General features: G+C 39.8%; 1 protein-coding gene across 1 annotated transcript in view; it reads left to right on the top strand.

The window, feature by feature from the left end:
• LOC128685669 (endoribonuclease Dicer-like) overlaps window positions 1-15,744 on the top strand; it is a 117,123-nt gene that overhangs the window by 94,609 nt on the left and 6,770 nt on the right. Inside the window, exons 3-4 of the mRNA XM_070094412.1 lie at window positions 8,204-8,347; window positions 15,235-15,393. Coding sequence (XP_069950513.1) covers window positions 8,204-8,347; window positions 15,235-15,393 — 303 coding nt within the window. The remainder of the gene's footprint in view (window positions 1-8,203; window positions 8,348-15,234; window positions 15,394-15,744) is intronic.

The raw sequence follows: 15,744 nt of genomic DNA, 5'->3' as shown, positions 1-15,744 counted from the left end.
CCCTGGAATTCCTGCACATATTTTTCAGCTGCTTTTTTTGTCAGAACTGGCAGCCTCACCATGCCTTATCACACTGTATGCCACTACGATTCTTAAATCTCTCAAACCAACCTTTGCTGGCCTTAAATTCACTCACATCATCACTAGTTGCAGGCATTTTTTAATTAAATCGCCATGCAACTGCCTTGCCTTTTCACATATGATCGCTTGAGAGATACTATCTCCTGATATCTGTTTTTTATTTATCCACAACAATAACAGTCTCTCAACATCTTCGAGTACTTGCGATCTCTGTTTCGAAAACATACTTGCAGCTTTTGCAACAACAGCTTCCTTGATTGCCTTTCTGTTGGCCAAGATAGTAGCGATGGTTGATTGGGGTTTGTTATAGAACCTGGCCAGCTCGGAGACATGTCCGTACTCCACTCTCATATTTTGTAATTACAGTAGACCGTTAATTTAACACGGTAGTTACGTTCCTGAAAACACCGTGTTATGTAAAACCGTGTGAGATGAACTGAAGAACTTATGGGAAAAATAGGGTTACGTTCCTGAGAGCCCCAAAAAAACCAAACAACTTTTTTTTTAGGCCTCCACATCTTACAAAAATAAAAGTGAATATGTAATTGTAGTTCATTGTTGTGATGTATTATGTTGTTTCTACGACTTAAGACTACAAACATAACAGAAATAATAGTATTTCTTACCTTAAATTGTGGGTGCTGGCATTTGTGAATGATTGTGAAGAGAGTGGAGAGTTATGCTGTGGCCCTACTGGTCTGAGGTGGATGGTAGAGGTTCTGGTACTGAAGTTGATGGTTGTACTGGAGTGTTTAACTTCGTCATTCAGTCAGTCAAGTGATTCAATAAGTCAGTCAAGTGATTCAGTAAGTCAGTCAAGTCATTAGGTAATTCAGTCAGGTCGTTCAGTAAGTCAGTCAAGTGATTCAGTAAGTCAGTCAAGTTGTTCAGTAAGTCAGTCAAGTCATTCAGTAAGTCAGTCAGTTCATTCAGTAAGAGTTTTTCGACTACCACTCATTTCTTTGTGATCATCAATATGGCTTCAGAAGAGGTTACTCTGCTGCTGATCTGCTGTTAACCCTTACCTTACCTTCGATATACCTTTGAAGAATTTCGAGAGCATATCTACTCTCTGAGCCTGGCCATGGGCCAGGATTGTCTGGTGCTTGCCTGGTCAACCAGGCTGTTGCTGCTGGAGGCCTGCTGCTCCACATATCCATCACAGCCTGGTTGATTTGGTACCTGGTTATGATACTTGTTTAGTTTCCTCTTGAAGGCTTCAACACTTGTTCCAGCAGTGTTTCTGATATCTTCTGGTAAGATGTTGAAAATTCTGGAACCCCGGATGTTGATATGTGTTCCCTTATTGTCCCCACCACACCCCTGCTCCTCACTGGGTTTATTTTACACTTCCTCCCATATCTCTCACTCCAGTATGTTATGGCAGTGTGCAGATTTGGGACCAATCCTTCGAGTACCTTCCAGGTATATATTATCATGTACCTCTCTCTCCTCCGCTCCAGTGAGTACATGTTTAAGACTTGCAGGCGTTCCCAGTAGTTAGGTACTTCACTGGCTCAGTGTGAGCCATAAACGATCTCTGTATTTGTTCCAGCTCTGATATTTCTCCTGCCCTGAACGGAGCCGTCAGCACTGAGCAATATTCTAAGTGAGGGAGCACTAGCGATTTGAAGAGTGTCACCATCGGCATTATTTCCCTTGTTTTGAAAGTTCTCAATACCCACCCCGTCATCATCTTGGCTGTCGTGATCTTTGTCTTGTTATGGTCTTTAAAAGAAAGGTCGGCTGACATAATTATTCCTAGGTCTTTTACGTGTTCCTTGCGTTCTATTTGGTGACCCTCTTGAGTTTTGTATATAGTGCTCCTTTTGAGTTCTTCCTTCTTTCCATACCTAAGCAGCTGGAACTTATCGCCATTGAACGTCATGTTGTTCTCCACTGCCCACTGGAAAACCTTGTTTATGTCTTATGACCCTTTCAGGGTCTATGCCATAGATCTATGGCTTTACGTTGAGGGTCCAAACCATAGATCTACGCCATGAGCTCAGCTCACTCTGATAAGCTGTGAGCGGTAAATTTGGGCCTAGATATGAGAGAATACATCTATGTGGTATGTGTGCACCGTATAAAACAAATCCTGCAGCACACAGTGTAATGAGAAAAAAAACTGAGACTGTAATTTTGGATTAAAACATCAACTTTGCAATGTTTTTTCATATGTTTTTTATAGTTGTATTTGTGATTTCTTGGTCTCATTTGATAGAATGGAAGATATATTACAGAAATAGAGATGATGACCTCACACATCTAATACACACCAGCTGGTGGGTCTAATATATGTTCACAAATGTGGTGATATTATTTATACAATTATTACAGTATTGCATAACAGTAAATCTTTTTTTTTTTGGTTTGAATAAAAATTTCATTATGTGAATAAAAAATAAAATTGGAATTCATTTGTAAAGTCTGAAAACATAACTAATAAGAAGAGGAAATGTTAGTTTAGTGCCAGGAATGCCTGCATTGTTTATTCTGGACCCTGTTTTGAAATTGGAATATGTTGAACTTTGCACTAAATTGGCCAAATTACCAATTTCCGATCACTTTATTTTGTAGTTGAGACAGTTGACTTGGCGATTTCTTGTGCTTAATCAATAGAATAGAAGTAATACTAGTGAAATAGCTAAGAATTTGGTTGACTGGCATAATGTAATTTGCCTAAAATGGGAGTCAAATTTGGCAAAATCGCCGATGCGTAAATATCGCTGACACGTCAAAATTCACGAGGGCATAATTTTGGCAGTTTTCCATCAAATTTCATACTTTTTGTTTTATTGCCTTCAGAAAAAGATTCTCTGGTGGTTAACGCTCTCGCTTCACACGGTGAGGGCCTGGGTTCGATTCCCAGCCAGAGTAGAAACATTGGACGTGTTTCTTTCCACCTGTTGTCTATGTTCCCCATCAGTAAAATGGGTACCTGGGTGTTAGTCGACTGGTGTGGGTCGCATCCTGGGACACTGACCTAAGGAGGCCTGGTCACAGACCGGGCCGCGGGGGCGTTGACCCCCGGAACTCTCTCTCTCCAGATAAACACTTTGAAATTTAGCCTCTGGACCCTGAAAGGGTTAAGCCTCTCCACTAAGTGGCACCAGTCACTGGATGAAGCCAGGGTCAGCTGTGTAGTAGCACTGAACATTGCTTGTTGTTTCAACTGAGTATGGCACCAGGGACTGTTGGCAAAACTGCAAGCACTAGGAGTCATCAGTTCTGCACTATGCCTCCTCAGTGATTACCTTCAAGGTAGATCTCTAAGCATAGTTCTGAATGGGACAGAGTCAACAAGACACTATTGGTGCAAGTGTTCCATAGGTAAGTGTGCTTTGGCCATTGTTATGGAATACAGTGGACCCCCGCATACCGGACGCCTTGCATAACGGACAATCCGCATACCGGACGCTTTGATCGCTAAAATTTTGCCTCGCATACCGCCCAAAAACCCGCTCAGCGCCCTTCGTCCGAGACGCGTCCAATGTGCGGCCTGAGCCAGCCTCATATGTTCCGCCGGTGGCATTGTTTACCAGCCAGCCTCCGCGGTAACATTCAAGCATACAATCGGAATATTTCGTATTATTACAGTGTTTTCGGTGCTTTATCTGGAAAATAAGTGACCATGGGCCCCAAGAAAGCTTCTAGTTCCAACCCTACAGCAATAAGGGTTAGAATTCCAATAGAGATGAAGAAAGAGATCATTGATAAGTATGAAAGTGGAGTGCGTATCACCGACCTGGTCAGGTTGTACAAGAAACCCAAATCAACCATCTCTACTATTGTGGGCAACAGAAAGGCAATCAAGGAAGCTGTTCTTGCCAAAGGTTTAACTGTGTTTTCGAAACAGAGATCGCAAGTGATGGAAGATGTTGAGAGACTCTTATTGGTGTGGATAAATGAAAAACAGCTAGCAGGAGATAGCGTTTCTCAAGCGATCATAAGCGAAAAGGCTAGGAAGTTGCATGACGATTTAATTAAAAAAAGGCCTGCAACTAGTGATGATGTGAGTGAATTTAAGGCCAGCAAAGGTTGGTTTGAGAGATTTAAGAAGCGTAGTGGCATACATAGTGTGATAAGGCATGGTGAGGCTGCCAGTTCGGACCACAAAGCGGCTGAAAAATATGTGCAGGAATTCAAGGAGTACATAGAAACTGAAGGACTGAAACCTGAACAAGTGTTTAATTGTGATGAAAGAGGCCTGTTTTGGAAGAAAATGCCAAGCAGGACCTACATTACTCAGGAGGAAAAGGCACTCCCAGGACATAAGCCTATGAAAGACAGGCTTACTTTGTTGATGTGTTCCAATGCTAGTGGTGATTGCAAAGTTAAGCCTTTATTAGTGTATCACTCTGAAACTCCCAGAGCGTTCAGGCAAAAGAATGTCCTCAAGGAGAATTTGTGTGTGCTGTGGAGGGCAAACAGTAAGGCATGGGTCACTAGGGACTTTTTCTATAACTGGTTACACCATGCATTTGCCCCCAATGTGAAAGATTACCTAACTGAAAAGAAATTAGAACTTAAGTGCCTCCTGGTGTTAGACAATGCCCCTGGTCATCCTACAGACGTGGCAGAGCGACTTCATGGGGACATGAGCTTCATTAAGGTGAAGTTTTTGCCTCCTAATACCACTCCTCTCCTGCAGCCCATGGACCAGCAGGTTATTGCAAACTTCAAAAAACTGTACACAAAAGCTCTGTTTGAAAGGTGCTTTGTAGTGACCTCAGAAACTCAACTGACTCTAAGAGAGTTTTGGAGAGATCACTTTAATATCCTCAATTGTATAAACCTTATAGGTAAGGCTTGGGAGGGAGTGACTAAGAAGACCTTGAACTCTGCTTGGAAGAAACTGTGGCCAGAATGTGTAGACAAAAGGGATTTTGAAGGGTTTGAGGCTAACCCTGAGAGGAGTATGCCAGTTGAGGAATCAATTGTGGCATTGGGGAAGTCCTTGGGGTTGGAGGTTAGTGGGGAGGATGTGGAAGAGTTGGTGGAGGACGACAATGAAGAACTAACCACTGATGAGCTGATAGATCAACTTCAAGAGCAAGAGGCCAGACCTGAGGAAACTGGTTCAAAGGAGGGGAGAGAGAAATTGAAGGAATTGCCTACTACAAAGATTAAGGAAATGTGTGCAAAATGGCTTGAAGTGCAAACCTTTTTTGATGAAAATCACCCTCACACAGCTATTGCAAGCCGTGTTGGCAACCTGTACACTGACAATGTTGTGAAACACTTTAGGGAAGTCATAAAGGAACGAGAGGTACAGGCCACTATGGACAGATATGTTGTGCGAAAGAAGTCCAGTGACTCTGAAGCTGGTCCTAGTGGCATTAAAAGAAGAAGGGAAGTAACCCCAGAAAAGGACTCGACACCTCAAGTCTTAATGGAAGGGGATTCCCCTTCTAAACACTAACACTCTCTCTCCCCTCCTCCCATCCCATCAATCATCACCAGATCTTCAATAAAAGTAAGTGTCATGTAATTGTGCATGCCTTTTTCAGTTTGTGTGTATTAAAATTAACATTTCATGTGGTAAAATTTTTTTTTTTCATACTTTTGGGTGTCTTGCACGGATTAATTTGATTTCCATTATTTCTTATGGGGAAAATTCATTCGCATACCGAACATTTCGCATAACAGCCAGCCCTCTTCCACGGATTAAGGTCGCTATGCGGGGGTCCACTGTATCTACTTTAATGACCTCCTTCATCTCGCCCCAATATCCCAGACATATGCAGATGACTGACATTTACTTATCTAAACGAGGAAGTGGCAATTGCTCTAAGTTATGTCATTTACCAGCTTACAGCTATATTAGCCTCAGAAAAACAATGGCAGGTCACATTTCCTCCGAGAAAACACATATGATGATGGTCTCTAAGCTCCATGATGGTAATGCTGGAACAATGGTAATAATGAAGTGTATTGGTATTCAGGGATGAGGTTGATGTCCTTGGGTGAAATTTGACTCCGAACTGACCATGAAGAACCATGTTGTAAATCTTGCAAAATGGCCAGGAAGTTTACAGCACTTAGACAAATCTCGCATCTGCTCGAAAGTAGAGGTTGCAAGATTCTGTGTGAGGCACAAGTACATTCATATCTTGGGTATGCTCCACTTTCTTGGAATGTCTGCCCTCCATCTCATCTGTGACTTCTTGACAGAATAGAGAACAGAGCAAGATAACTCCTCTCTTGCCTAGACCCAGCCTGGATAGATCTGTCATTTCAGCAGAGCCTTCAACACAGGAGGGATGTGCGTGGCCTTACTGTTATATACAAGGCCAGTAGTCAATGTACCACACTTGGCTCCACTCCAAGGGCAGCAAGAGTGAGCTTCTACACAACAAGACGGACAGCAAACAACAACTACACTGTACCCTTCCTAGGATGACTCGAGTCTGGAACATGTTTGTACAGCATAATGAGATCTCCGAAATAAAGTCAGTTGACCACATGAAATTGGTGGCCCATAGATGGCTCCAACTTCATCCTGTTCCCTATTTGTTTAACTCCTAACAATGAAAAGTCTTTCAAATGTGCTATTGTAGGTAACAGCACTTAGCTTGTAAATAAAGTTAGGAACCTTAACCCTTTCATGGTCCATGCCGTAGTTCTATGGCTTTACGTTGAGGGTCCAAACCGTAGATCTACACCATGAGCAGCTCACTCTGATAAGCTGTGAGTGGTAAATTTTGGCCTAGATATGAGAGAATACATCTATGTGGTATGTGTGCACCACATAAAACAAATCCTGCAGCACACAGTGTAATGAGAAAAAACTGTGACCGTGATTTTCGATTAAAAACAGCGACTTTGGAGTGTTTTTTTGTATGTTTTTTATTATTGTATTTGCAATTTCTTGGTCTCATTTGATAGAATGGAAGATATATTACAGAAATAGAAATGATGTTGATTGGTTTTAGTACTGGAAATGGCTTGAAACTGAGCTCAAAGTAGCGGAAATGTTAAATTTTTGCTGATGTTCAAGAGTAAACAAGCGACCTCACACGTCTAATATACGCCAACTGGCAGGTCTAATATACATTTAGAAATGTGGTGATAATATTTATACAATTATTACAATATTGCATAACAGTAAATCTCCTATTTTTTGGTTTGAATAAAAATTCATTGTGAATAAAAAATCAAAATGGAATTCATTTGTAAAGCCTGAAAATATAACTAATGAACAGAGGAAATGTTAGTTTAGTGCCAGGAATGCCTGCATTGTTTATTCTGGACCCTATTTTGAAATTGGAATATTTTGAACTTTGTGTTAAATTGGCCAAATTACCAATTTCCGATCACTTTATTTTGTAGTTGAAACAGTTGACCGAGCAATTTCTTGTGCTCAATCGATAGAATAGAAGTAATAATAGTGAAATAGCTTAGAATTTAGTCGACTGGAATAATGTAATTGGCCTAAAATGGGAGTCGAAGTCGGCAAAATCGCCAATTCGTAAATATCGCTGACACATCAAAATTCGCGAGAGCATAATTTTGTCAATTTTCCATCAAATATCATACTTTTTGTTTTATTACATTCAGAAAAAGATTCTCTACCATTTCATAAGAAAAAAATAGCAAAATTTTTTGTTGAAAATTCTTTGACCCTGGGGCACACTTGGAAATTTGGCCTCTGGACCCTGAAAAGGTTAAACCTAACCTAGTCAAACCCTGTGATGAAAAAAAGATGCATTCTTGCAGTAGTTTTATCTTTGTATGTGTGGCAGTGGTGTCAGCAATACAGCAGACAGAATCTTATTTTATTGGACCTTTGTCCATGTGTAGAAGTTGATTGATTAAGTATACTATGTCCACTTAATTGAAACCTTCAATATAATGGAGTTTTTGGTAAATTGGACCCATCCCCAGTTTGTTTTATCGAACTTATAATGTATTGTCTTGTAAACATTTGTGTAAAATGGTATAGAGGTAAGTTAGGTATAAGCTTGCCTGAAATGTTCTGCCAAATTTAAAAGGCTTTCCATGTGAGAGGTTTATTGTTCTCCAATGTTGAACAAACCATTTATCATGTGGAATTTGATTGATTGATACCAGCTGTAACTATTTGAATAATATTATGAGGTAATTATTAATGTTTCAGGCAGGTGGTTGTGAGTTTATTGCCCGAGCCTACCAGCTGGAACTGTTTGAACAAGCCAAGAAACAAAACTCCATTCTTGTTCTTGGTACAGGTTCTGGCAAGACCTTCATATCTGTTCTTCTTATCAAGGAACTCGCTGAACAGGTAATATTGATTCTATTGTTATGACAACCTTAATGTTCTGTTATTGTTATGACAACCTTAAGGGACCGACAAGTATAATTATTTTTTTATTTTGGTCCAATTTCAATGGAATTTTTACTGTGAATTAAGCAGCATTTGAAACCTAGACACTGTGTTTTGTTTGCGACTGTTTTCCTTACAATTCGAAAAAAATATAGTGCCCTATTTTATAGGGCGTAAAACTATCCGTTCACTACAAAATTGATAAGACTTACAATGTTCTAGTTGACATCAGATGAGAGATAACAAGTTAGGTAATCTAATTATGCAGACGTTTGAGTGAAATGTCAATAGATTGCATTATGCAAAATATTGAAATGTGTTTTTTAAGGACTCTTTTTGGGAGAAAAAATTCAATAAAAACAAAATGGTAAAATATATCACAAACTTTCTATGCTAATTCAATAGAACCATCATTCCTCAATAACGTGTGAAAAAAATCATGATGCTCCTATAAATACTCTGTGCATGAGAGGGAAAATAATGCCAATAACTTATTTCTGGGTTATACATACAATGGACCCCCAGATTAAGATGTCATTGGAATAAGTAATATTCAGAATAAGTAACGTTTTTGCGTCAAAATATTGGCTCGAATGTCATGGAACTCGGTTTAAGTCATTTGTGTTGAGGCCTGAGCGGTCCAGTGTGCCATTGTTTACCAGCCAGTAAGGATGATCCCACGCATTCAAACGATACATTTTGTATTATTCCATTCTTTTTAGTACTTGTAACTACTAAATAAGCCACCATGGGCCCAAAGAAAGCTTCTAGTGCCAGCCAGCCCTTTGGTAAAGGACTGAGAGAGAGGGGAGAATGTGCCTTTTAAAGTGATTCTTGAATATGTATGATACTAAAGCAGTAGGAGTCTATAAAGGCTATAGCTCCAGCCAGCGATAAAGTGTAGCATTAACAGTGTAGCAAGTAAGTTAAGTGATTAATCGATAGAAAAAGGACAGCACAAAACCGACTCCTCCATTGTTGTTGGAAGTATATAGGGCTACTGACTAACACCGCTGCCTCTGCTGCCGCCTTCACCACCACTATGTAAGACTTGTCTTTCAGTGGCCCTTATACACCCAACAACAAACAACACACCACCACTCTTGACATTCTTAATGCCATATTTTATTCATTCTAGAGTATATATCATGTTTCTATGTTATTAATATTGTTTATTATGTCATATTAGATGAATTGTGCTAGATAAATAAGCCGTTCTAGGTAGTAGGTTGGTAGACAGCAACCGCCCAGGGAGGTACTACCGTCCTGCCAAGTGAGTGTAAAACGGAAACCTGTAAATGTTTTGCATGGTGGTAGGATTGCTGGTGTCTTTTTTTCTGTCTCATAAATATGCAAGATTTCAGGTACGTCTTGCTACTTCTCACACTTAGGTCACACTACATATACAGTGGAACCTCAAATATCGAACTTTCTTAGGTCCAGAAGGCTGTTTGAGTGCCACTACCGAACGAATTTATTCCCATCAGGAATAATGTAAATTAGATTAGACCATTTAAGCCCCTCAAAAATACACTTATAAAAGCACTTACGAAAATACACTTACATAATTGGTTGAGTTGGGAGCAGTTTGATTTTTGAGGTTCCACTGTACATGTACAAGCATATTTATACACACCCCTCTGGGTTTTCTTCTATTTTCTTTCTAGTTCTTGTTTATTTCCTCTCATCTCCATGGGGAAGTGGATCAGAATTCTTCCTCCGTAAGCCATGCATGTTGTAAGAGGCGACTAAAATGCCAGGAGCAAGGGGCTAATAACCCGGTTTGTTGAAAAAAAAAAACGTAGAGCTGATATTAATGTCATATTTAAGGACTATCTTGTCCTGTCTCCCAATAAAATTCCTAACATATGCCAGAAACAGACCTTTCTGGAACACTTTTTTGAGTGACAGGGAACCAGTGACTCTCAAGCTGGTCCTAGTGGCATTAAAAAACAAAGGAGGGAAGTAACCCAGGATAAGGACTTGGTACCTGAAGTCTTTATGGAAGGGGATTCCCCTTCCAAACAATTGTAAACTCCTCCATCCTCTCCCCTCCTCCCGTCTTCCATACATCACCATGTCTTCAATAAAGGTAAGTGTGATGTTAACTAATTATCTACTTTTCCTCCTGATGACAGCAAGAACAAAAAAAAATTACATTTTTGGACAAACATACTTAGAAATATGATAGAAACAAGCTGATTGAACAACAGCGTGAACCCCGAAAGGGTCCATGCCATTGTTCAGTCAGCCATGGTACAGGTCCGCCATCACTACTTCGGCAATCAGTAATCTGGTTCCATTAGTAATCTGGCACTAATGTCGGGAAGCAGAATTTCAAATTTCCGGGGTCGCCACACCAACCTGCCACTACTGTTTGATGGTGCTACTTGCTGCATAAGTTATTCCAATTTCTTTTTCTCTATTTATTGTTATAACCTGCTCACTTTTAGCTCTAGCCATGGTTCCAATGAATAAAAAATATGCTTCTCGTTGTGTAAAGCACATACACACTACATTGTCCATGAAAGATAAGGTGGCTTTGAAGCCACTGTCGGTCACCATGAGCTCAGTTCATTCAAATAAGCTGTGACTGGTAAATTTGGGCTTACATATGAGAGAATAGGTCTGTGTGGTAAGTGTGCACTATATAAAAAAAATCCTGCAGCAAGCAGTGCATAATGAGAAAAAACTGTGACAGTGTTTTTGGGGTAAAACAGTGATTGCAGTGTATTTCTGTATGGTTTTTATGGGTGTGTTCTCGTCTTTTTGGTCTCATTTGATAGAATGGAAGATATAGAAATGGATATGATTTTGATTGGTTTCACGATGGAAAGTACCTTAAAATTGAGCTCGAAGGAGTAGAAATGTTTGATTTTTGCCATTGTTCAAGAGTAAACAAATAGCGTCACCATCCAATATATGTACAACTTGCTGGTCGAGTATTTATACAAGTACACAGTGGTACCTCGAGTTATGAACTTAATTCATTCCAGAAGGCTGTTCGAGTGCTGATACTGAATGAATTTGTTCCCATAAGGAATAATGTACATTAGATTAGTCCATTTCAGACCTCCAAAAGTACACTTACAAAAGACTTACAAAAATAGATTACATAATTGTTCGAGTTGGGAGCTGTTCGAAACTTGAGTACCACTGTATTACAATAACAGTAAATCTTCTATTTTTTGTGTGAATAAATATTCAAAATGGAAAACAAGTATAATATAAGAGGGGCCTGGAGACATGACCGATGAACGGAGAAAATGTTATTTTAGTGCCAGGAATGACTGCATTGTTTATTCTAAACCCTATTTTGAAAGTTGGCCAAATTACTGATTTCTGACCTCTATTGGACATTTAAAATAGGTAAATGAGCATTTTCAGTTGGGTAGACTGGAACAATGGAATGAGCCAGAAATAGGGCGTAAAGTGGGTGAAATCTCCGATGTCTAAATATCACCTTTGGGTTAAGTGTATTCTAACCTAATCACTAATCCGGCACCCAACAGGTCCTATGATGCCGGATTAGTGATGGTCAACTTGTACTATGTGATGAGCTCAGCTCACTCAGATAAGCTGTGAGTGGTAAATTTGGACCTAGATATGAAAGAATGGGTCTATGTGGTAAGTTTTTTTTTTTTTTTTTTAACAAGTCGGCTGTCTCCCACCGAGGCAGGGTGACCCAAAAAAGAAAGAAAATCCCCTAAAAGAATATACTTTCATCATCATTCAACACTTTCACCTCACTCACACAATCACTGTTTTTGCAGAGGTGCTCAGAACACAACAGTTTAGAAGCATATACGTATAAAGATACACAACATATCCCTCCAAACCGCTAATGTCCCGAACCCCTCCTTTAGAGTGCAGGCATTGTACTTCCCATTTCCAGGACTCAAGTCTGGCTATATAAAAATAACTGGTTTCCCTGAATCCCTTCACTAAATATTACCTTGCTCACACTCCAACAGATCGTCAGGTCCTATCTAACACGCTCACGCACGCTTGCTGGAAGTCCAAGCCCCTCACCCACAAAACCTCCTTTACCCTCTCCCTCCAACCTTTTTGAGGACGACCCCTACCCCACCTTCCTTCCCCTACAGATTTATACGCTCTCCATGTCATTCTACTTTGATCCATTCTCTCTAAATGACCAAAGCACCTCACAACCCCTCTTCAGCCCCTCTTCTCCTAATTTCCACACTCCGAATTTTCTGCATAATATTTGCACCACACATTGCCCTTAGACAGGACATCTCCACTGCCTCCAACCGCCTCCTCGCTGCTGCATTCACAACCCAAGCTTCACACCCATATAAGAGTGTTGGTACTACTATACTTTCATTAATTCCCTTCTTTGCCTCCATAGATAACGTTTTTTGTCTCCACATATACCTCAATGCACCACTCACCTTTTTTCCCTCATCAGTTCCATGATTAACCTCATCCTTCATAAATCCATCCACCGACATGTCAACTCCCAAGTATCTGAAAACATTCACTTCTTCCATATTCCTTCTCCCCAATTTGATATCCAATTTCTCTTTATCTAACTCATTTGATACCCTCATCACTTTACTCTTTTTCTATGTTCACTTTCAACTTTCTACCTTTACACACACTCCCAAACTCATCCACTAACCTTTGCAATTTGTTTTTAGAATCTCTCATGAGCACAGTATCATCAGCAAAAAGCAACTCCCATTTTGTATTTGATTCCCCAAAATTTAATCCCACCCCTCTCCCGAACACCCTAGCATTTGCTTCTTTTACAACCCCATCTATAAATATATTAAACAACCATGGTGACATTACAAATCCCTGTATGTGGTAAGTGTGCACCATATAAAAAAAATCCTGCAGCGCTCAGTGCATAATGAGGAAAAAATTTTGACCATGTTTTTGGTTTAAAACAGCGACTTTGCGGTGTAGTTTTGTATGGTTTAGTGATTGTATTTATGGTTTCTTGGTCTCATTTGATAGAATGTAAGATATGTTACAGAAACAGAGATCATTTCAGTTGAGTTTATGACTGAAAATAGTTTGAAACTGAGCAGAAAGTAGCGTAATACACGCATCCAATACACATTAACTGGTGGGTCTAACATGCGTTCACGAATGTATTGATATTTATACAATTATTACAATATTAACCCTTAAACTGTCCAAACATAGATCTATGTTTGCTCGCGAAGCGCTCCGAACGTAGCTCTCTTTTTTTTTTTTTTTTTTACATTTCTTATTGAGAAAATCAAGGGTTAAATAACAGTAAATCTTCTATTTTTGGTGTGAATAAAAAATCATTTTGTGAATAAAAAATCAATATAGAATTCATGTGTAAAGCTTGAAAACATAACCAATGAACAGAGCAAATGTTATTTTAGTGACAGGAATACCTGCATTGTTTATTCTGGACTCTATTTTGAAACGAATATTTTGAAATTTGTCTGAAATTGGCCAAGTTACCAATTTCTAATTTGGTAGTTGAAATAGTTGATATGGCAGTTTCTTGTTCTCAGTCAATAAAATAGCAGGCACACTAGTGAAATAGCTAAGAATTTGATTGACTGGAGCAAAGTAATTGGCCTAAAATAGGACTCAAAGTGGGTAAAATCGTGCTATGGTGACTTTTACTTTACAACAGTAGCCTAGAACCTAACCTGCTATATAAGCAGTGCCCTCCTGTATTTCATGAAAAAATTACTAGGCACTTATATGACAGGTGGGACATTTATATTACAGGAGGAACACTACTATTACACGAGCGACACTTGTATTACGGTAGGAGGCACAAGAACACCTTTGATACCTTTGATATACCTTTGATGAAATCTGAGAGTCTACTCCCAGAGCCCGGCCATGGGCCAGACATGTCTGGTGTTAGCCTTGGCAACCAAGCTCTTGCTGCTGGAGGCCACTGCCCAACATATCCATCACAGTCTGGTTGACCTGGCACCTTTTGCCTTTGAACTTTGATGAGTTTCAAGAGTCTTTCTACTCCTGGTGGTGGAATTTATGGTAGTGGTTGTAGAGGTAGCAGTGGTGGTGGTGGTGGTAGATATAGATTCATGGTACCTTTACCATACCTTTGATGAGTTTCAAGAGTCTTTCTACTCCCAGAGCCCAGCCATGGGTCAGGCACATATGGTGCTTGCCTGGTCAACCAAACTATTGTTGCTGGAGTCCCACTGTCCCACATATCTATCACAGCCTGGTTGATCTGGTACCTGATGAAGATACTTGTCCAATTTCCTCTTGAAGACTTCTACACTTGTTTCAGCAGTGTTTTCTGTTCCGTGTGTTAGGAACCCGAAAATCCATATGTCTCCCTTCTCCGTAATGCATATGGCCCTCATTTTGTGTGTGATCACTTCATGATCACATTTGCCAAATGTTTTTGCAAAATCTGTGTATAATTATTTTGTGTAAACTAGTAAGGGTGAATTTTAATATTTAATTTTTGTCAAGGAAAAACTATTTGAATATCGCAGCTACCTTCATGGTAGCTGCTATATTCATGATAGCTACCTTCATGGTAATTACATTCATGGTAGGCACTATATTCATGATATCTACCATCATGGTAACTACCTTCTTGGTAGCCACTATATTCATGATACCTCCATCATGGTAATTACCTTCATGGTAGCCACTATATTCATGATAACCACCATCTTGGTAACTACCTTCACGGTAACTACTATATTCATGATAACTATCATGTGAATATCTGTACCAGAACAGTTGTTGTATTTGTGTGCTATAAGTTATAATATCTGTACCAGAACTATTGTTTGTTGGTTGTACTTGAGTGTTACAAGTTAGCTTGTTTTATTTTCTAGATCCGTGGATCACTGTCAGGTGGTAGCAAGCGTACAGTGTTTGTGGTCAACACTGTACCTCTAGTCTACCAGCAAGCATTGTCCATAGAAACTCATACTGGACTACGAGTGGGCAAGTATGAAGGTTCCATGGCAGTGGACTATTGGACTAATGATCAGGTGAGTTACTACTGTAACACTGCTGGTATGAAGGTTACATGACTGTGGACTACAGTAGCACTTTGCTATGTACTGCTCCTCTCTCTCACTGCTGAAAGAGCCTTGTTGTACCTCTTCTTAAATCTATGTATAGGTCCTTTCTCTTCCACTGTTAGGATTGTTCCACTTCCTAACAACTTTAATGCTGAAGAAAGACTTCCTAACATCCCTATGATTTGTCTGAATTTTTAACTTCCAGTTGTAGTTTGTGTGTGTGTACTTACCTAATTGTGGTTGCAGGGATCGATTGATAGCTCCTGGCCCCGCCTCTTTTCTGGTCGCTACTAGGTCACTTGCTCCCTGCTCCGTGAG

Source organism: Cherax quadricarinatus, chromosome 46, assembly GCF_038502225.1.
Source record: "Cherax quadricarinatus isolate ZL_2023a chromosome 46, ASM3850222v1, whole genome shotgun sequence".
NCBI lineage: Eukaryota > Metazoa > Arthropoda > Malacostraca > Decapoda > Parastacidae > Cherax > Cherax quadricarinatus.
The sequence above is the reverse complement of the archived record's forward strand: the minus strand, read 5'-3'. Positions and strand labels throughout refer to the sequence as shown.